This window comes from Mytilus galloprovincialis, chromosome 3, assembly GCF_965363235.1.
Source record: "Mytilus galloprovincialis chromosome 3, xbMytGall1.hap1.1, whole genome shotgun sequence".
Lineage (NCBI taxonomy): Eukaryota > Metazoa > Mollusca > Bivalvia > Mytilida > Mytilidae > Mytilus > Mytilus galloprovincialis.
This window is the reverse complement of record NC_134840.1, coordinates 7,844,660-7,868,554: the sequence shown is the minus strand read 5'-3', so window position 1 is coordinate 7,868,554 and position 23,895 is coordinate 7,844,660. Positions and strand designations below refer to the sequence as shown.

The window sequence follows — 23,895 nt, the reverse complement described above, 5'->3', positions numbered from 1 at the left end:
CAATGTCATTCTCAATATTGAAGGTGAGAATTGGTTGGATAATGTTAGAATAGCCATCAGTTTAATAACTTTTATTACCACCATTATATTGCTGCCAAGATGGTCAATAAACTATCGAATCCTAAAAAGATTTATCAAGCGACATCTAGTATTGTAAAAAACAATTATGACATGAGAAAAACAAATGAATGTATTAATATAAAAACATATTTCTGAAGATTTTGTATTTAAAAAGTTGTGTAATCTTAACATTACAAAAAGCACAGGTTTAGATGGTATACCAGCCAAGTTTTTAAGAGACGCAGCTCCTATTAGACATATTCACAATAAGCCGATACCGAAACCGATACCGAAACCAAAAATAGTAGTGAGGTAAATGGTAAATGTTTATAATGTTTAATTAACTGAACCCTTTTACTCAATTACATCGTTTTAAATTTGAATTCACTAGACGGAGTATTAATTCAACTCAACAATTTAAATGAATCTATCAACACAGCAATGTTAAATTCAACGAGTAATTAAAAACATTAATGCTAGTAATATACAATTAAGATATAGATACAAATTTATTAAAGAAAGTGTTTAATCAAGTATGCAGTTACTCAAATTAAACTCCCAATACATTTTATATTGTAGACTGTTAAGCCTCGGTCACACCTTAAGGGCATACGATACAGTTACAGGGAAGGTAATGACGTTGCTAACGTAACATGTTATTTTCGCGACGTCAAACTGTGACATATCGGGAAAACATGCATTTTTCGACTGATTTTTATCATTCAAACTGATTTAGTTTGAAAACTAGTTCATGGACCCCTATTTTTTAAAACAGCAATTTGTTTCATTTTGCAAGGAGATTATGTGACCCAAATTTTATAAAACTGTAAATAGCGCAATTTTTTTAATTTTGATAAACATGCAGCAAAAAATAACGTTTTTTCCTCTATCCATGAACATTTGATAAATATAGAGTTATTTCGGAATAAAAATTGCATAATTTTTAATGATACTTATAAAATACAGAAATTACCGATTATTTAACAAAAACCATTTTGTGTTTATCTTTTAAAACAAAAAAGTTATGTCTTTCTTTCGAAAAAGAAAATACGGACACAAATCTGAATTTTGAGCAAATATACAAAATTTCAAACTCATTTTACTCAAAAAGTAGCACATGAAGGAATATTTTTTATTACATATTTAATTTAAAGAGGTAAAAAATAGCCTATATGCAAATTTTCATCAACTTGTAAATACAGGTTCAAAACTGTATCGTATGCCCTTAACGGATAGCTCGAACGGATGCCTAACGGATAACTATTTTTCAATCCGTTCATGTCCGTTAAACGTCCGTTCTTATCCGTTAGACGTCCGTCCATATCCTTTGCATGTCTGTTTAGCGTACGTTTTATCCGTCGACGTCCGTTCTGTCCGGTGGAAAATTTTGCTCATGTTCAAAACTTTGAACGGACGTCCAACGGATTAAATATTCGTTGATCGTCCGGTAAACGTCCGTTTTGTACGGTACTTGTCCGATTCGTTTCCGTTTTGTATACGTTACGTGTCCGTTATACATCCGTTGGAGGTCTGGCAGATAAATTCACCAACGGACTTCTAACGGACGTCTAACGAATAAAACGGATGTTGAACGAATGTGAAACAGACTTCTACCGGACGTATAACGGATAAAACGGATGATGAAAGAATCTGAAACGGATAAATGCCAATTGAAAATTTCGCGTCAGAAATGCCAATTAGATTTCTTAAGGTTCATGAATTCTTATGATTTATAATCGATCTTAGAGTAAGGGCACGTCTTCACAATCAAACTGCTCTTATGCAGGCCAGACACTGTGTTTTGGCGGGATTTTGAAGAACGAACCAAAACCAGTAACACAGAAACATTTTGAATATTTATGCAATTTACATGTATCATTATTGTCGCCTTTAATTTTTCCATATATCTTGTTCATCCGTTTTATCCGGTACGCTTCCGTTAGGTGTCCGTTTTATGCGGTACTCGTCCATAGGATGTACGTTCGACATCCGTTTTGTCCGGCACGTTTCCGTTTCTCGTACGTTGCATATCCGTTGTGTGTCCGTTATGCATTCGTTACGCGTCCGTTTTGTTTGGTCAGTACATCAACGGACTCCCAACGGATAACAATTTTGTCAACAAACAACTTTTATTTTCATCCGTTAGTCGTCCGTTCGTGCTATCCGGTAAGGTGTGACCGAGGCTTAAGTTACAGTGTTGTTACACACTGCGAATAAAACTAACTAATCGTTGACAATCATACCAAATCTTCTTATTTATATTAAGGGCTACTTTGTCCATGTGAAATGACCGGTCGTAAATATATAGTAGAAGCAAGGTCCGTAATACAACTGCAAAGAAAGCACTGTTATATCGGTATGACACCAAATTAATAACATCACAATAATAAGTCGATAAAGACTGATATCCAGGCAAAACACAGTTTACGGTCTTCAATTTCGTTCGTAATCATTACTACCGTTTTCAAATTGGTTCATTTGGACGAGAACTGTGTTAAAATCAAACGTTATTCGTTGCTGGACAAAATCTCAAATCATTGAGTTTATGTAAGGACGACCACTCCCTTTCATATTTTTTTCAATGTGACATGTAGGCTCACTGAAAATTATGATTTTTGTTATGCTACTAATCATTATATTAAATTATTGTATCTGCATATATCAATGTGTTCGTGTTTTAGTGATCGCAGGATTTTCCTTTTTAAATCCTTTCTTATTGCGACAGTTGTGAAATCTGTATTTGTATTTCAATCTTTTGTCAAATCTCTGAAAATGATCATAACCGGTATGATCAATAAAACACTCACATCCTCCAATATAGTCATTTTCGGATTGGCTATTTAAAATGTTATTGCTAGTGTCACCTGATTCTTCTGCCTCTAAGTCTGACAAAGTTATTATATTGTTCTTCCTTGGTTGAATTCTGGTGTTTACTTTATTATTTTTATCTGGTACTCTTCTACAGAAATTCCAAATTATATATAAGAATATAGTTCCAAGAAGTCCACTCAAAAACCCAACGAAGCCAAACTGAATTCTGTGAGATTTTCGCTGAATGAACTTGAACTTACTCACATGACAAGAACATTCTGTGTAATCCAGGTCGCTACATACCTTTAATAAACATTGAAACGAGTTTTATTTTGAGATATATGGTTTGGTTTGTTAATATGAATTTGAAAAAAAATACAAAACCACTCTCTTGGTGTTATCAGAAGCAAAACTAAGGGGCCTCGAACCAATGGTTTGGACAGTTGTTGAAATGAAAAGAAAGCTGTACAAACTTCTTGTATTGTAAACAGTTATATTTATAGTTTGTCAGAATATACATAGAAAATGGTGGAGGTCTTTTATTAAAGGAGATGTGACATGATTTTTTTTTTTTTTTTTTTTTTTTTTAATTAAATATTTATTTATACATAATTACCCCAAAAAACAAGGATAACAATAAAATTATCGTTTAAATGGATAAAAAATAAATTTAAATGTATCGATCTGTCAACATACTAATTATGCATATTTTAATCCCGAAAGTCACTCAGAACGAGGCTGTGACGTCAGTGGTTACATCAATCATATTTGACTGACGGGTGTAAAGGCATAATAAGCGCAATTTCACATTCGAATATCTTCCAACAAAACCCATGACAGTGATTAAAAATGGTTTTGTGTTCTGCCAGTAGATGCAACTATAGGCATAAGCACAATTTGATAAAAAAAAATCCGTTTTCTGAGTAATCCGCAGACTAGTCCCAGGAAGAGATAGGACTTCCTACCAAGCACTAGTCATATAGACTTTGTTCCGCCCACTTTACAAATGCATGTTACGATCGTGACCCAGAAGTTATGAAGAATCTCGAGGGATGTCCTACCATGAAGCCAAAACTTCGTCCAAATGCGGTACCTGACATTCCCTTGACACAACCAACAACAGCTGAGCCCCACCTAAGCGGGGAGCTTGTGAGAAGCGGAGAATGGCTGAGGGAGAAAAAAATCTTTTTCTTCGCAAATATTTTTTGCGTCCCTTATTAATAATTTTTTTAATAGTTAAGTCATATTTGTGTATAATTTTATAGCCAAATATATCTCAATGTTTAAAATTTGGTATTGTGTACCTGCGTGTACCTCACTACCTGTTCACGTGTGCAGGTGTGTACACTGAAATTGGACATAATAAATTAAAAGTCATCAACATCGATCAGAAGATACAGGTATGCGGCACACTTTCTCTGCAGTGCTGGGTTACCTTTGAAGTTGAAAGCTACAGGTGTCATGCCCCCGGGTGGTGATATATATATGACATCGGCAATACGCACTATTGCGTAACATGCGTCGAATCTGTGTACATCCATGATCACCTGCTGGGTGCACAGGTGAGGTTTGAAAATATACTAGAGCAATGCTTACAGATATAAGTTACGTAATGCATATCTGTTTAACCTGTTTGAATAAACAATAGTCAATACCTTACTGTCGGATATGGGGGTTTACAGAATAGAGAAAAGAGGACTGACAGTGCAGCTTAAAAAAGGGGGCGGATACAAAATAATGTGTTTGTGAATTTACTTGGTAAAGAATGGAGTATCTATAATAATATTAGATAAGCAAAATAAATAGAGAATTAAGAAGAAATGCTTCTAAAGTAAAAAATTAATAAAAAAAAAAAGCCTGTCAGTCCCCATAACTAATACATAACCTGTAGTGGGTACATAAATTTCCTTCTGAGTTTTCTAATAAAAATTAGGCAGGTATGAAAGGTGTATTGCAATAAGTTATTAGTACTTACCTATTCTATTTATTTATTAAAAATCATTTTATTTCTTAATAAAAAATAAATTGTGAAGAGATATCAAGTGATGCTTTTAAAATGACAGACCATTGATGCAAGATTATCGTGGTGAAAAATTATATGCAAAAGGTGACTTGAATGAGAAACAAATATTTTGGCTAGTGAAGTCTTTATATTGCATAAGACATGGAGATGAATAACATAGTTTCAACTTAAATAATGCAGATAAATCCAATTGATACAGACCTGGGAGTAGAAGATAATGTATAGTATAGACTGAGTTAGTTAAAACATATTTTACTTGCTGAATTAAAGCAAAAAGGATTAGACACAAGTAAATCATACTTATGAAGTCTTCTCCATAATACAATATAAAATTACAATAATAGTAGGATATAATGGACATGCATATAAGGAAAACAGTTTATAGAATAATACTAGCTTTCATATGTAAAAAAGAGAAAAAGAAACTTTGAAAAGTCATATGATTCTGTGACGGTGACGTGTGTACTGATGATGACAATGATGTTCCGTGCCAGTAACAATAACCTCTATCAAGGCATAAAAAATGTGTTTGACCATTTTATGAAAATTTAAACATGTTTGAAAATTTGAATATTTTGTTCATTCGAAAGTTCCATGTGTCTGCAAATTAATAGTTTTGTATCTAAAACAATGTTTTCGGATAGCCAGTTGAGATTATTGAACAAGGTTTTTCTACATAGTGTGTATTTTGGACAAACAAAGAAGTAATGGTAGACACCATCAATATCTGACTCACAGTGACAAGAAGGATCATTTATAAATTTATAATATTAGCTCTAAATAGATCATTGTTTAAGAATGAAGGGGAACATCTCAATTGCGTTAGATGATATTCAATTTCCTTGGACCGTACAAATGAAACGTTTCAATTTTACACATTGGCCTATCGTTTTTTTAATTCTTTCTGTTATGCATTACTACTCTCTGTTTTCTGTCGTGTAGATAATCCTGAAACCACTTCAATAAGTTTCCGTCAATACCATAAGCTTTCATTTTACATATGAGGCCCCTATGCCAAACTTTGTCGAAGTTGAAGAGAAGTCACAAAATACAAAACAATTTATAGACTGAGGATATACCACACGGAAAAAATATCACAAACAATAAGCCAGTACTCATAGAACATTTTCAATGGGATTATTATGGAGGAGAAAAAGACATATGAATATATATTACTGTTTTAAATCTTTAAATCTTACTTATAATACCCCCCCCCCCCCCTCCCCCCTGTTTTGTCATACTTATTACACATTTATTTGAGGCAGCTTTAGTAATTCAAATTTTACACCCAACACTCTTGGTAAGGTGATAGGTAATTTATGACGATTGTTGAGAATTGTTTTTAAATTATAAGAGAGTGATCTTGATATATTTTATTTTATAACATTTATTCATTTTCGAGTTTAGGAAATTTTTCATGAAGCTTGATTAATGAAAAAAAATAAATTTAAATCATGCAAAGGATATAATTCATGCCACAATGAAGCCATTTATAGATACCAAGCCACTCTGACATGTTGTTTTTATAACAATTATTTGATCATTATTGATATCTATTTTGAATAAATTTTAGTAACAAAGTTACTTAATATATAATAGATCAAAAATTTTGTATTTTTTAAAATTATTTTTTCTTGTTATATGAAAAATAATTTCGAAAATAAATTGTGACTTTTTGTCCTGTGAATTTTTGTCCGTGACTTTTTGTCTGTGACTTTTTGTCCTACATTATTTATGACCTGTTTTTTTGTATTATTAAATGTAATTCAATTACCTGTTAAACGTAAACATTTCTAAGAAATATCTCTTTATTTTTGGTGAAATTAATTATTGATCTTTCAAATATCGGCATTGCTTGAAAGATCGTCAATGTCGGATGACGAATTTATATCTTCTACTTGATTATTTTCAACAAGTAACGGCTCAAACTGATACGGTTGAATATCTAAAGTTTAAGAATTGCCTTGAAAACTGCTGTCAACACCGTCCATTGTTTAATTTTACAGGAATATGATCGACTTCGTCCTTTTTGAGACATTTTCTCAGATTGTATCCACTGACGTCATCACGATCACGTGACCGGTATCTCATTAAAAATCAAAGATTACGACAAGCGCTGGATTCTTTGACCATTAAAAGGCCGTTAAATGAGGTTTGACAAGAAAAAATTATTACAATATGTTATTTGACCAATTTTTATTAATTAATTAAAAAAAAAAAAAAAAAAAAAAAAAAAAAAAAAAAAAAAAAATTGTGTCACGTCTCCTTTAATGGCAAATAATTTTCCCATACTATAATATTAGTAAATAAATTTAGGGAGAGCAAAATAAAACTATTGAAAGAAAATGATTGCTCGGTAATTTTAAAAGAGTGGTACACAGATGCTAAATCAGTTGAATATATAATACAAATGAAATTATTGTGCTTTCAAAAAGATACTTTTTACTTTATGGAACATTCTTGAAAATGGAAAAATCTAAAAAGTAACAATCAACAATTCAGATTTGAAAAAAATGTATCTTAGAATTGACGTTGACTCTTGAGATTATTAATTATTTGTTATTCATATCATTTACCTACAATTAGATAAATTGTCACGATATGTCTATTACAGTAACGAATTGTTTCCATGGCGATAATTATTTTTTCAGGTTGACATATCTTTTCCCGATTATGCGGATGAAATTCATCCAACGCCTGAACTGAAGCTTAGTGAATCGTATGTTTAAATACAGGTATGATTTTCTGTTTAGATTTTCAACAGTTACATTTTAATGGAAAATTTAACACACAACAATTATTTTTAACTGGACATATATCTTTCTTGTATTTTTAACCCGATATTAACGTCTTTGATTTGATTTTTAGTTTTCAATGAATGACTAAATTAAAACCAGGTATTTATATATATCAAATAAATAATGTTAAAAATATATTCGCATATTTTTTTTAGACAACATTTAAATTACAGCAAGGTCCCTTTTCAAGTGGATAGTTGCACACTTTTCACATTTGCAATGGCACCACATCTCTTTATTTTTTATATAATTTCTCAATGTAATAAATGTAAACAAATTATTGTACATTACCTCTGTTTGATTGCTCTGGCGGTATTCACATACGTCGCCATACCATGACTGTGGACACGTGCATCTGTATCCATTGTAACGATTCAAACAGGCGCCACCGTTCAAACAAGGATCTGAGGAACAGTGATTCATCCCTTTAAAGATTTAAAAAAAAAATCTGACCTGATTATGTGTTTAAGTAGTAAGATTGTAAAATACATCATATTATTATAGGTAATTAAGAACATCGATGTTTTACATCTTCTGTAGCAAACTCTTGTGGACAGTTGTCGCATTGGCAATCATACAACATCTTTTTTTTTATCATATGTTAGTTTACATGTAATATGTGCAGTTATGTAATTTTTAGTTTATTTTCTTTTAAAGTTCATGGATACTTGCGACAAAAAATTTTTTCTTCTAATTCTTAACCGACTTATAATAAAGAAAAGTTACTTCCTTGCCCTGTTTATGAACATATGTAATGAACAAGTACTTCTTTAAACTCAATTTTCCTTTTAGTCAATATTTTTGTTTTATAACGGCAAATTTTCTCGTTTTCCTCTGAATTATGTGAAAGCATTAAGAAAAGTGACCATGTCTGATGACGTTACACATCATTTGCATATCATTGAAAAAGAAATAGACATTTTGCCAACATCACATACATGTATAAACCATTAGAGAAACGGATTCCACCACAGAATCTTGTGTTAAATTACAACCTAATGTTCTTTAGTTTACATATTATTTTAAGATTATTTTATTTTCATGAGAATGTCAATTTGATATAGTACGAACAAAATCAAAATAGTTTTTTGGTTTGCTGTCAATGGGGTTTACCCAACATCTCATTCTATGCACACTTCAAGATAAGTTAAACCATTTCAAGCTTATCCGGATAGAAATGTGGTGTCAGTTGTGATTTCATATGATTTCATTGGATCTAAATACGTACATATTTGACAGTTATCACCAGAAGAATCATTCTCACACTCACATCTATAACCATTGATCTGGTTAATACAGGTTCCATTATGTTGACAAGGACTACTTGAACATTCATTTATATCTAGTAAATAAAATATATTTATACTTAATTAAGAAATATTATGGTTTAATAAAAGTTCCAAGATACCAATAAGACATTTACACTTCATGTCAAGAGAAACTGCCATTTACTAGCATAGTAATCTATTGTAATAAAAATTAATAATATCTAATGAAATTTGTAGATTTAGCTAACAAAGTCCTTATATTTGTATAAAGTATTTATTTATAGTGGTAAAATGTTTAAACGTTAAATAAGATACAATTAAAAATTGCTTGCTAGTCCCTCTCTGTGATTAATATTAGATAACACTGGTTAATTTACCAATCAAACTATCATGAAGGGGAGATAAATAATTCGACTATTATTATAGTCTTTTTCAAAAATGATGAACGGTTCTTTATATTGGTATGTAATCATTTTAAACGTTTCAAATTAATGAAATTATATTCGTACATCAATGTTTTTGATACGCAAATAACAAAAACTGAAATATATTGAATTGATACATTTTGTAATAATTCAAAATTATATCAGAAACCTATACTTAATTATAAAATAATGAACCTGTTAAAGGGAGACAATACTCGTATAACTTTTCTTTCGAATCGGCACATAATACAAAGGAATCTCACTCTTGCATACAAATGGCACATCAATATGATTAATTAACTGTGCATTCGTGCTCCACCTTCAATGAAGATTCTAAATTATAAATATAACCAAAAGTTGTTAATCTATAGGATAGTGAAGACTAGTGGAAGCTTACCCACTGTAAAACATATTTCTTTGAAATTTTTTAAAACTAGTACATGTTAAGATCCGACTAAATACCGATATCCCGATTTCTTCAGGTAAATATGCTACATTTACTAACGACATGGCAAAAACGGAAGACGACGAAAAGAAACAAATCCACGAATACTACATACAAGACTAGGTCTGAGCAGCAAATCCTCAACAAAAAACGACGAATTATCTTTTGCGTTCCGTAACCAATCCTATATTCCAGTTCTTAATCAGCAGCACCTGAATTTGTTCTTTTTTCTAGATCCATATGACGAAGGAAGTACTGTCACTTTTGAAACGGGAATCGGTTTCCTTTACTGAACACTATAGTTGAACATCCGTAATTTGTATTCTTAATTATTTAGAATGTTGTGAACTGTAAACTGTGTACTGGACTGGTGATACCATCGGGGACTTCATTTAAGAAACAACAGAAAGTATACAAGATAAAAATTGTCTTAAAAATGAAAATACTTCTCAAAAGCCATAAAATCTCAATACCAGTTATGTTTGTCTCCTTTAAGGTTATAATACAATTACCTGTCTGACACTGGGTTCCATTGTATCCAGGTATGCATGCACACGACCACGATACAATTTTATCTACACACGTACCGTTGTTGTAGCAAGGATTGCTGGAACAATCGTCTATATCTGTAATATGTTATAATTTTATTTATTCGGAAAATTTACTTTTACAATTAAATCATCTGAATATCCTACATGAAAGGTAAATACGTTATATAATATGTAATAACTGTAAAGGAAAAATGCTTCTCTTTTTTTTATTAAAAAGACCATCTATGAGGATCGTGAATGAATCAGTGTGATAATCGGAAGATGCAAGATAAAGTAGCATAAGACATAAAATCCACTTTACTTTATGTATATTTATAGATTTAGAAAATTACATGTACATAAACCTATATTGTAGTGATGCACCCTATAGACAAGAAACCTACATAAATCAACTATTGTATGATACGTTCTCACCTTATTTAACTCGTTAACATATCTAACAAAAGTAACACTTTTTTGTCAGTTACAGTTGATCAAAAATAGTGCTGACCTCCCTGAACACTTAAAGTCACCCTCAGTTTAGGGATAATGTTTATTTATAGTTTTTGTTTTTGGCTATTATTGTGTCTGTTTATACCTCTTCTTGAGATGTTTTATTGACCACTAGGTATTATTCCTTTTTTTAATTGTTATTTATTTAATCATTTGTATCTCCTATGTCTTTATTTACACAAATTGACTAAGACTAAGAGTATCTTACCAGTTTCACAATTTCTACCAGTGTATCCATTTACACAACTACACTTAAAGTCATTGACAAGATTTATACACGTAGCACCATTTTGACAAGGTTGGCTGATACATTCATTTATATCTGAAATAAGATACATTATTAACATAAGACAACACAAAGGTGCACTACAGCTGAGACGTCATTTTTAGGGATAATATTTGTGTTTTTGTGTTTGATTGTGCCCCAACTGATCCTCGAAATATCTGTAGCGTAATTGTTGAATATAGTTAAGGTTTCTAAATTGAAACAGCTATATGACTTTTAACAGGATATTTATTTGTCTATAATAGTCAAAGACACATGTATATTCACAGAAACGGTTCAACAGCTTCAACTGTCACTGCGTGAATAGCTTAAAAAGCCTTTGTAACCCGGATTTGTTTTTTTCTCAATCGATTTATCAATTTCCAACAGCGGTATACTACTGTTGCCTTTGTTTAAAACAGGCTGTCAGGGATTTCTTTCATTAAAATACAAAGGTGGGTACAGCACTTCGAAATGTAAATGTAAAAATAAGGAGATGTTGTGAAATTCCCGATTCCATAAATCACTTACCTGCTAAAACGAATGATACAGGACTACTTTTTTATTTTGTAAATGAGGTTCACCTGCGGTCATTTAATAACACTTATATTGTGTTATCAATTTTGTTTTTTACCAAATTCCATTTTATAAATTATTTTTCAAGTTATAAGTGAATTTTCGTCAAATTTTGTACAAATTGTAATTTGTACAGGCACTTTTTGTACAAATTATCATTTGTACAAAGTCAAAATACAAATTATAATTTGTACATTTTTTTGTACATATTATAATTAATCATAATTATAATGAAGTTAATTGTTCATTATTTTTTGTTCTGAATAGCATGGAATATTTGTTAAACTTTATAATGGGATAAAAAAAAATCAGCTGTAGTTGCTTACATCCACTTCATTTAAACTATGGTGGATATTTCTCTCTTCTGGCAATCCTACCGTATCATATCTTTCCATCGCTCAATTATTCCATAGATGATTTATTTCTATCAAGGTATCTTTTTAAAGTTGAAACACATATAACAATGACAGTACCTATTTGACAGTTAATTCCTGTGTAGCCCAATGGACAATGACATAGGAAAGCATCAATTAAATTTGAACAATCTCCACCATGTTGACAAGGGTCTGATGCACATTCATTTATGTCTGAAATACAAAAAAAAAGAATAATTCATCAGTAGAAATAAGAAACTTCGACAGTTCAAAATAAAGTCCAGTTTAAAAAAAACAAAGTTACATACTTTTGGGAACTATTTTTTATAGAAAGAGATAATATAAACAGCTTACGTTTCATTGTGATTTGCCCTGCTATTCCGAACCATATTTTATTCAAGATTAACATACCTATCTGACATTTATCACCAGTGAAACCAGACAAACAGGTACAACTATAAGCATTGACATGGTCTGTGCATGAACCGTCGTGTTGGCAAGGGTTACTCATACATTCATCTATATCTAAAGTAAACAATTTTATTTTCATATTATAAGAGGAGTTTTCAACTATACATTCAAATCTTTTAAATGTTATAACACATGCATAATTATCCTTATCGTAAAAAGATTAACCATGTTAATGCAATGTATATAGTTGAGTAGTATGTGCATGTACTAGATTTAGATTTGGTCGATTTTGAAAGTGATATGAGGGTGAACTATTTCGATGACTGATTCGATCAACAAAATATAATTTTTATGCAGGTAAACCGATGATAAACATACTTTTTAATTCTAAAGCATGAAATCAAACAGACCTAGAAAATTCCATTTGCACGTGATCTACCTATTTATACTAATATCAATAATTATACGGGTTAAGTAGAAGGCGTATAGACTAAAATTCACACGAATTGCTGATACATATAAATATTGAGAGAATACCTTGTAAATTGTTGACTTAGACATATTCGTACTTATGAGAATTTAATGACCATAAATGCCCCTATAGATATGACTAAATGTTGTACCTGTTTGACATTGTATACCATTGTACCCGTCTGTGCAAACACACGAGTAGTCATTGATAAGATCAACACATGTACTTTCATGTTGACACGGTGTTGATGCACATTCATCTATGTCTAAATAAAGTAATAACGGTTATAAAATGTAATCGAAATTCACGAATCATCGAATAATAGTAAAGATAATGGAATGCATACTTGTTTTTGAAAAGCAATTCAAAACTTATGTAATACTAACACTTTTCAGAAAGTGTACAATGAAAAAATAATTTATTGATATCTGAACTATATCTAATATACCACGGGAACAGAAAACAAGACTTTTGGTCAAAATATCTAAAACAAAACAAGTTTGTATTTGTCAATAGATAAGTAAGTCGAGTGTATGATTTTGCTCACTTGTTTGACATTGGATACCACTGTATCCTTGTGCACAATTACATGTGTAATCAGATGTGTATCCACTTGTATACATGTAGCGTGGTTGAGACAGGGATTGCTGTCACAAGGATCCACATCTGAAAAACAAAACATCAATTATTACAATTTTAAAACTATGTTAGTGACATCCTGCAGTAATTATTACCTTTTTCAAATAGCTCTTCTTTTGAAGAATAGGTGCACCCATGTATATAAAATTTCAAATTTTGTAACTGGTTGGCTTTGTTGATTGGTTTGTTGCGGCCCGGAATAAGGTTATAGTTATAAATTTCAAAGGTAGGTCTGAAATCAACTTTGTTTGGTAACAGGATTAGTTCATAGTAAGCACCATAGTGACTTATCTAAACTTTTGTTTTCTCAGTAATATTTACCATACATTTCCCCGTGTTCATTTATCATATTTTATGTACTTACCCCATGCAATGACTGTTACACATCGAGTATCACTTAGTTTACTGAAAGAAATGAAATGAATGTTAAACTAAATAACTAATATCCACTGAGTTATACCGAAGATGGAGGTTCATCGTATTGAAAAGTTAATGAAATCATTCTTGTTTTCATGTTCACCAAATATGTAATGTCCCCAAACTTGTAGCACGCTACGGTGGAGATATCTCATTTGCAATAAAGGCAACAGTAGTATACCGCTGTTCAAACTCATAAATCCATGGACAAAAAACAAAATCGGGGTAACAAACTAAAACTGAGGGAAACGCATAAATCATACACCATATTTATTTATTCTGGGCCATCCTTATTATTTTCTTTCAAATACAAACTAAAGGATCATTTATTGAAATTAACAAAATCATGTATATACATTATAATGATTATTAAATTTAGTTTTATTTCATAACATTTTATGCAGTTGTTTTGAACATTTGAGGCATTCATGTTTTATGTATGTTGTGTGATACACCGATAACATATAAGGTACTTTTATAACATATCAGTTTGTACTAAGTGTAATACATTGATTCCATGTTACCGGTTTACATAGTGAGATACATTTGTAATCATAGAATTTGCTCAAAAAAGTTGGTCATTCTACATGTATCGCATTTTCTTTTTTTCTTATATATACCAAGCAAAAAAAATGCAGATTTTTAATCTCGCTTTTGATATTGATATGAATAATATATTTCAAATAAAAAACTACATTGTTGTAAAAATTACAAAAGGTACTTGCTTATGGTTGTCTTCTGCAGAGGCACATATAATATGAGTTCCCTGGTCTGTTTGAGTGGGTGTCCAATGAACAATAACCAGCCAGACATTTGACCTCCCACGTCCGTCTAGTGATAATGCCGTTTTGTGTATTCCTAATGGTCCATTGATATCTATGGATTTTACACTGAAACATTGATAGTCTTAGTTTTTGGGAGTTATTTTTATGGTAAAAATCATTTTACGTTGTTCTTTAAATTTTTTTTCATTTAGTTTTTGGTTTTAAAGTACAATAAAGTTTACTCTCATATTCTCTATTCGTGATATATCTCTCAGCAAAGATCATCTTTTGAATAATTTGGAGTACCAAACATGACAAATATATATATATATATATTTTATATTTTATAATGTCTAAAAATAGCAACAATCAACATTCAATCTATTTAAGCGTGGATCAGTTTGTGAAAATAAACTGATACAGTTACTGAATTCAAATTATATAAATGTCTAAGAATATAACTTAAACACACTAATTAATACATTAAAAAGTTCTATTAGATGTTAAATAGAAATACGAAATATTTCGCTAAACAAATTAGCTTCATCAGGCGTGTGCATCTCTCAAGGTGAAATCGGATGCATGCCAAAAAAATATTTTTGTAGCTTAATCTATACAAGAGTTGAGGAAAAGTGTAACATATTGATTGATGTTGCATAAAATATGTTTGTAGCTACAACTACATGAACTTGGAATAAAAGTTTAACACATTTATAGATGTTCGATTAATTGTATGAATTTCTATAAATTAATTTGTATGATTTCAAGTATATTTTATATTTTATATATATAAAATGAAAAGTAAATAATTATATGACTGTAAAATTGCAGTTGTACTTATTTAACTTCTTCGAATTAATAGAACCAAAGAAATGATTATTAAGGGAAACAATGTCTGAAAATTCCACTTGTAACACCCATATCAATTTAAAAAAAATGGCAATGGGAATTAGTACCGGAGTCTTAAACATCAAGGTATACCATTGGTATAAATCATGATGACTTAATATGTTCCCATATCATATTATTTAAACATAGTAAATCAACGACATTTATAAAAACAATATTTGAGTGAAATAACTTAGATATGTTATAATTACCCGGAATCTGCATGAACATAAAACTCTGTAGTAAAACTATTGGTAGCCTTTACTGTAGTTACAGTTCCGTCTGAAGGTGTAGGTGATACAAAGATCGGTTTATCATTACAAGATCCAGGCATAGTTTCAGTATGAATCAAAAACTGGTAATGTAAATAAGTATTGCTAGTAAAGCATGAATCTAATTTGCATATATAATAACTGATCCCTCGTTTCGCACATGTTTTTTCTTTTGTTTTTGCCCTGGCGTTGTCAGTTTAACTTTTAATTATGAGTTTCAATGTCCCGTTAATATCTTTCGCCTCTCTTTTTATGCGTGAAGGAAATGTAGAAGTTAAATATAGTCTTTTATTATAAAGATACATTCCAGGCAATTGGCTATTAAGTAAAGAGATAAGAAAAATACCCAACTCTGCTATGAGACATTTAACAAGAAAAATACAACAATAAATGTAGTTGATCAAGTACATCACAAGTTCATATCATTTGGTTATAAATTTACACCTTAAGATAAATTTTGTGAATATATTTATACGCTTCATTTTAATATCATTTCTTTATTTGTTTACTTTTCTGATTCATTTTATAACTAAGAACAGTTGTGAAAAAATGATAATACGATAGATTTATTCACGACTAATTTTGTACCTGCAGTGGAATTTGCGTTAAAGGAGTCGATGCTGTGTATGAGTTCCTATTTACAGTAATTGTGGTCACAGGGAAGTCTTCTATTGTTAAAGCAGCTGCAAACCATCCATTATTGGTGTAGTTGTTAGCAAGGTTAGCAGTAAACGTTATGGTGCATTTCGACTATCCAGAAAAATGGAAACAACAAAAACTGCATAAGTGAAATGCAAATAATACTTAGTTTAAAAGAAAACACAACATTTATTGGGAACCACGCCGATAGAAAAAGCTTGATACAAATCGTAGTTTACACTTTCTGAATAAAGTACAAATTTAATAACAATATATCCATAAAGGTGAATAAAATGGAACAAAAAACAACGCATGAGAGGCTCTTGCGTCTGAATCCTAGACCCGTCTGCACCAAAGTCAAAATCATGATTAGCGGGATGCATGGATACTTTGTCACGTGAAAAGTTATATAAATACTATAAAAAACACGACAACAAATAAGATACAGATATTCAGCAACTATACACATGGAAAAAAGTATTGCAACACCAAATTGAAATTGAAATTAAAAAAACACTTTTTATTTTTTTGTGATATAATTTGGTAAAATAGAACTACTTAAACATTATTTAAGTATCACCTGAGTTTAATCAATAAATATCGACTCGGTAAGTTTTTATCTGCACATGCAGCTACTGTACCCGTAAACAGCAAAACAGGTGTTTTCATCCTCATTGTTTTCAACACTTTAAATAACCAAAATTTTAAAGTTATGTGATTGACACCTTGTAATGGGTCATCGACAACTCTTAACTGCAGCAAGATGACAGATTATCAGCATGACTGAAGCAGGAGGTCGCTGTAATAACTGCACGTATTGTTGGTCATCACCATTCCACTAGAAGTCGTTTTGAGAATTAAAAATGGCACTAAACGATGTTAAAGACCTTCCGAAATAAAGAAGACCCTCTATACCATTTGCTAGGGAAAATCAAGCATAAAAAAGGTTGGTCAGAAGGAAACCCCTTGCATACAATACAATCCAAAAAAGAGAGTGTTTGGCATACAGGGACCTTTTAACAAGAACTGTTCGAGATTGACTCATCGCTACTGGTTATCGTGCGATAAGACCATTTCGGAGACCTTTGTTCACGAACAGACACACAGTTTTCCGTATCCAATTTAGTGCAGACCTCGCTAAAATTGAAAATTAGCATCATGGAGGAAGATTCATTGTTCCAATGGAATTCGGGTCATCTTCCGTGGACGGATCGTAGCCCAGATTTGAACCATATCGAGCATATATGGGACACTATTGGGCGGGAAGTGTGCGAAAGGACACCCCAGTTCAAACACATCATGAAATAAACAATGCCCTTCATCAGAAATGGTTGCTGCTACCTTAGCAACAAATTAGTCGATTTTTGGCAGGAATCAGAAGACGTTAAGATGCGGTTATCCGTTTGAATGGAGGCTGCGCACAAAGTACTAATTCTTTGGCGTGTAACGATCAACCATGATGTGAACAGTCATCTGAAGATTAATTTTGAAATGTCTGACATTGTAAAGTTCGACTACAGTCAAAGTTGTAAAATGCATTTTTTTGTACAAAAAACGCTTCATTTTGTTATTAAAATTGTGGTTATATAAATCATTTTTTTTTAAACATTTTTTGTTCGTTTCAATGCCAATGTTATCATAAACTATGTTTCAATAATATTATACAAATATCTTATTATATATCATCCAAAAAAAGAGGCTGATTTTTCAATTTTTGAAAAATCAAGGTGTTGCAATACTTTTTTCCATGTGTATAGAACAAAACCCTGGCTCATAGATTTTTTGCTCAGACTTCAATGATGTTTTACTATGTCTGAGTAGCAGATGCTAGCTCTTGAGTATCGTATAAAACGAGAGATGTATACTCCATACGCGAGAGATGTATACTCCATACGCTGCTACGGTGAGGGGATTTGTCATATCAAAAATTAGAAACGTCTCGTTTGTCATTCTGGTTTTTAGATGGCCATTGATGTCAAAATCTAAGTAAATGTTAAGAGATATGGCGGTAGAAGATTTTTGTTATGAATTCTTAAATCTGTAGTTCAGGAGAATGTATTAATTGGGCATAATCATAAAAGTTTGGACTATTAATTGAAAGAACATTATCAATGTTATATATGGGGGGCTTTAAAACCTTTACTGTAACAAACAACCTAAACCTGAATTCAGTTAAAATCATAATAAAATAAAGGATATATATTCTTTAAATCTTCTGTAATGCCGATACACAACTCAACTTTGCATTGTTGACACAATATGTAGCTCTCTATACAATACAAAATCATCATCAAAACAGAAGTGATCAACACAAACATACTGTTTTATTTTTTATGGCAATTAATGTTTTATCGCGTTCATAGTTCGTTTTATATCAAACTAATTGATAGCTTTACAAAAAGGCTCATAGTTTTATAAATATTTTGATATTGTATTAGGGCGAAGACTCCGCAAAAGTGAGGCATGAAATACAAACATCAGTCTACAACACACCATTTAGAGAATATAAGACTTTTTTACCTGTGTCTCATTCATTTTTTCACAAACAAAACGAACGCAAATCAATATCGGTGGGCATCTCTCATGGATGGGTGACCGTGCTACCTTTGTATATATAGACAAACTATGTTAAATTTGGAAACTATTTATCACAGTTTTTCCTTTCCCCATTAAACCATTCAATACACAGACACATTCAACTTTGCCTTTCTCCATTTACCAAGGCAAGAAACACGCATATTCAAGTGTTCCTTTCATATTAACACAGGCAATACATTCCATTGTCCCTTTCCTAATCATTCATGGCAATACACAGGCATATGAATTCTATGTATTACTGTTTTTACAATCATAAAAAATCAACGTACTTTATATTTTGAAATGTTGTTGCTAGCATTCTTATTTGAAATCAAATCAATATTATCCTATTTTGTAACGTCTTGAGGGTTCAAGAGTATAGTACATATATTGTGTGTAATTGTTCATTGTTACAGTGTTTCGTCAACATAATTGACTTCACAGTACAACAAGTGGAATTTGTGTTGTTCGCTTTTGTTTTGTGTTTGTATTTGTATGGTCTAATCAAATTTCTGAAAGGCAAATCAATAAATGTTGATAAATATGTTTTCATTTTATTTTAACCTGTGTCTTACTTTAAAATAAACAATAGCAACACTGTATATTAGATACAGTTTTAGATAGTCTTATTTGACAATATAGTTATATATATGACATACCTCATCTAAATGAGCATTCGGAAGCAGTTGTGAAATTGAGGCTGCTTCACGAGATGTTGCCCATCGACATCGCACATGATCTCCATCCACGTCAATCATAGGTATTTTGATACTCACAGGACATCCGAATTGAACTCTACAACAATCAATAACTTAATTTAAATTCTCATTAAACATACCAAGCCATTATGTTTTTACATACACCTGATACGTGTGTGGCCTTTCGTGATTCAAACGATCTTGCATTCATGTTCTGTTTTTGGGACGTTTCTGGGTGAAATTCACTCCAAAGATATTTTCGTGTAGGACAGCATGATTTCATATCAGCAGGTTAAGTACTTTAAGTTTGATTTAAAAAAACTACTAGCATCGTTTGCTAATGTGCTTTGTCTATATGCCTTTTTGTATGTCTTTGACATATTTGTTTCTTTTATAGTGATTAGGATTATAATCAAATGTTAACGGTTGTACCCTATATTTGACTTGTTTACCTATCACATCTGTTTGTTTTGTTCACACATAAATGTCAATATAATGAAATTGTATGCGAATTTCATATGAGTAAGATGTACAGCAGGTATTTAACACTTTTTACAAAAGAAAATGCCTGTACCAAGTCAGAAATATGACAGTTGTTATTCATTCGTTTGATGTGTTTGAGCTTTTTATTTGCCATTGGGTTATTGACCTTCCGTTTTGAATTTCCCTGAGAGCTGGGTATTTCTGTTATTATACTTTTTTTGGTACAGTGAAGTGTATGAACATTTTGTTTATACTTGCCATATTGGCTTTGGGAGCTACAATCCCTCTTTTTTAAATTTTAATAAATACATTATCAAAACCATACAAAGTATATGTATCCAAATATCTCGTATCATAGAATACTTGTAGCTACTGAAAGACATTTCAAAGTGCTAAACCAAACCTTTTTGTAGTGTCAAAGATATATGAATTCATAGACATCAATATACGTTAAGATGTGAATCGCACATAACATCATAAAAACTTCAAAACTGAAAAATATAGTTATCGTTTCTTGATATACTTGTACAGTTATGATTTTCAATGTTATCGCTTTGTTTTTATAAAAAGGTACTTTACTGACTATAAAAAAGGTACGCTCTCCTTAAAACTCTATATATACAATTACTGTTGTCGCATTACGATCTTATCCTGCTTAAAATTGAATTTTAAAAAAAGCGTGTGATACCTCTTCTTAATAATAATAATATTACCTTTGATGAATTTGGCAAAACTTTTCGGAAGTTTGGTCCTCAATGCTCTTCAATTTTTATTGGCCTTTTTAACTTTTTTGGATTCGAGCGTCACTGATGAGTCTTTTGTAGACGAAACGCGCGTCTGGTGTAAATTCAAAATTTTATCCTGGTATCTGTGATGAGTTTATTGAGTAACATGTGGAGCAAAATCTGCTTACCATTCCGGAACACCTCAGATCACTCCCAGTTTTTGGCGTGGTTCGTAGTTCTTAGTCTTTAGATTTCTTTGTTGTGTCTTTTGTACTATTATTTGTCTGCTTGTCATTTTTCTTGTTTAGCCATGGCGTTGTCAGTTAATTTTCGATCTATGAGTTTGAATGTCTCTCATGTATCATTCGCCCCTCTTTCAATACTAAAAAATTTCTATCACATTTAACCGACTTATTAACTTACATAAAATATATCTTGGAAAATGGAAAAGACGCATAACGTTATCTAAACCATTATAATACATAATTACAAAACGTTTTCTTTTATAAAAACGCTTGATTTTCATATTAACTATATAATTGTTCTATTTGACTACTTGCTCTTCAACGGAGATAAGAAAAAAATAGATATGAGATAGGTATTTGTCAAAGGTATTTCAAATAAATTCCATAAATAATTGAAGGGCAAAATATTTTTCAACAATGAATAGGTTGCTATATTACGTTAAGCTTTAATTAGCCGGGAGTCTACAAAATTCGTGCAATGCAAATACATTTGATATAAAGTATAAATGTTTATTTAATTCTATTTCTACTATGTTTACATTCTAATAATATAATAGTTATGGTTAGTAATTTTTATTGTATATTCTTTGATGATTCCTTTGTCTGTCGATTGATTGAGATAAAACGAAGGGGGTTGCAATCGGTACAAAAACTATATAAACGCCACTTATAACATAACTGAAAGACCCTACTATTGAGATTTTGGAGTTGAGATAAAGATCTTTGAGGAAATATACCATTTCGTATCGTAGAATGTTCACAGTTATGAAAAGCAAACTCAGAATACTTTGCCTACTAATATCAATCATACAATACTTTACCAATATATAGTTGAATGCACTGTGGAGGATATTTAATATTACAGTCATGTCAATAAACAGTACAGAAATAGACAATATTGTGCAAAGCCAGAAACAAACCGTTAAACTGTACTAGTTTCAATAAAGAAAATGAAAAGCATTTTTTTTTTTAAATTACTTCAAACTATAAATTGAAGAACTAACGAGTAAATGTTCACCAACAATTAAAAAAACAAATAAAAACAACAACAAATAAGCAAAGAAAACATAAACGTTATACAAAAAACCAGCAAATTATCCAATCATAATCTTTGTAATAAGTATATGAAGCCAAAAATAAAAACATGAAGGGCACTCCCCTTGTAAATTATGTCAAAGGGAAACGAAAGATACAATGGGCGATAAAAGCGAAACAGCCGAAACAAACTGAAAATGCTATTGCAAAAAACTCGAAAAACGATCAAATCACAAACATAAGAATTCAAAGAACAACATAATACACTTAAAACTAGGCATCTTGAAAAGTAAAGCCAACGGCGATATCAGGTGCTCCAGAAGGTTAGTTTTGCTTATGGATTTACAAACCCGTTGATAAGTCTAATTCGGTAGAGTACATTTCAGAAAACACATCACTGAGCAAACAGGACAACACAAACCCCACTAAATATCGGGGGTGAGGGGGGTTCAGGTGTTTTGTAAAGATAAGCAAATATTGTATCTCCATATGTGACACCGATGATAGGTGTAATTCAGTATGTCCCATTTAAAAATATAGAACTGTTAAACACTGTGTCTTTAATATCACTTTTGATACATGAAATCATACTGTTACAATATATCTTATAGTTCTTTTAAAATAACCTTTTTTCACCATTTAAATATTTCAGATAACACAAATGATGCGCTTGTTTCAATATGAGACGTCACCACAGAAACAGACATATCGTGCTAACTGATCAATGTACATTCCACAATGACGAGACAACAGAAATCATCACCGTCATATAAGAAAAGTCAATTGGTATCAAAGGTACCAGGATTATAATTTAGTACGCCAGACGCGCATTTCGTCTACATAAGACTCATCAGTGACACTCATATCAAAATATCTATAAAGCCAAACAAGTACAAAGTTGAATATCATTGAGGATCCAACATTCCAAATAGTTGTACCAAATACGTCAAATTAACAATAGAAAGCGTTATGCTAATTTTGGTATAAAGATTATCATGATAATGCTGAAATTACAATTTAACGTAGGTACGGCAGATCGTGTAATAATGTTCATAAGTGTTATAACATATATCACAAAGGATATCGGGCTTATAGTCTTATACGCTACATACTCGTTTTGTCTACGTAAAGACTCATCAGTTATGCTCGAATAAATATTAAAAAGAAGCTTTCATTTTTCAAAGATAAAAGAGTTAATGACGGAAGATAGTCCGATCAAGGGTAACGAGTTATACTCCTCTACCTCGGCGGGGGCATAATAAATGTAAAAAAAAAAAAACAAATAAAGTAAGAAGCGGAGGTGCATTGATGACCCTGTTAACATCTACATAGTCAAAGTATAATATTCATTAACATTAATGAAATCTAAACAAAAAAAAGTAATTAATTCTTCCAAATAGACATATGCATTATTCCAATGAAAATAGCAAAACAAAAACATAGTATAGTTTTTCTCCTTTAAAAATATGTCACTCCCTTCATTACGTATACTATAAATAAGAAGATGCAGTATAAGTACCAATGGGACAACTCTCCATCCAA

At 31.2% G+C, this 23,895-nt stretch overlaps 1 protein-coding gene and 2 long non-coding RNA genes across 3 annotated transcripts in view; all 3 read right to left on the bottom strand.

Annotated features, from left to right (window-relative positions):
* Positions 1 to 23,895, bottom strand: part of LOC143067099 (uncharacterized) — a 160,586-nt gene that overhangs the window by 124,395 nt on the left and 12,296 nt on the right. The window lies entirely within an intron of this gene.
* LOC143067093 (uncharacterized) lies at positions 1,290 to 13,230 on the bottom strand. Its single transcript, XM_076240130.1, has 8 exons — positions 13,123 to 13,230; positions 12,500 to 12,613; positions 12,188 to 12,301; positions 11,082 to 11,195; positions 10,343 to 10,456; positions 8,921 to 9,034; positions 7,984 to 8,117; positions 1,290 to 3,174 (listed from the first exon to the last, which is right to left on the bottom strand). Exons 2-8 carry the CDS (start codon positions 12,597 to 12,599, stop codon positions 2,722 to 2,724), a joined length of 1,143 nt encoding a protein of 380 aa, XP_076096245.1. The 5' UTR covers positions 12,600 to 12,613; positions 13,123 to 13,230; the 3' UTR covers positions 1,290 to 2,721.
* Positions 14,759 to 16,697, bottom strand: LOC143066304 (uncharacterized). Its single transcript, XR_012975539.1, has 3 exons — positions 16,540 to 16,697; positions 15,892 to 16,034; positions 14,759 to 14,917 (listed from the first exon to the last, which is right to left on the bottom strand). It is a non-coding gene; the product is annotated as an uncharacterized LOC143066304 (long non-coding RNA).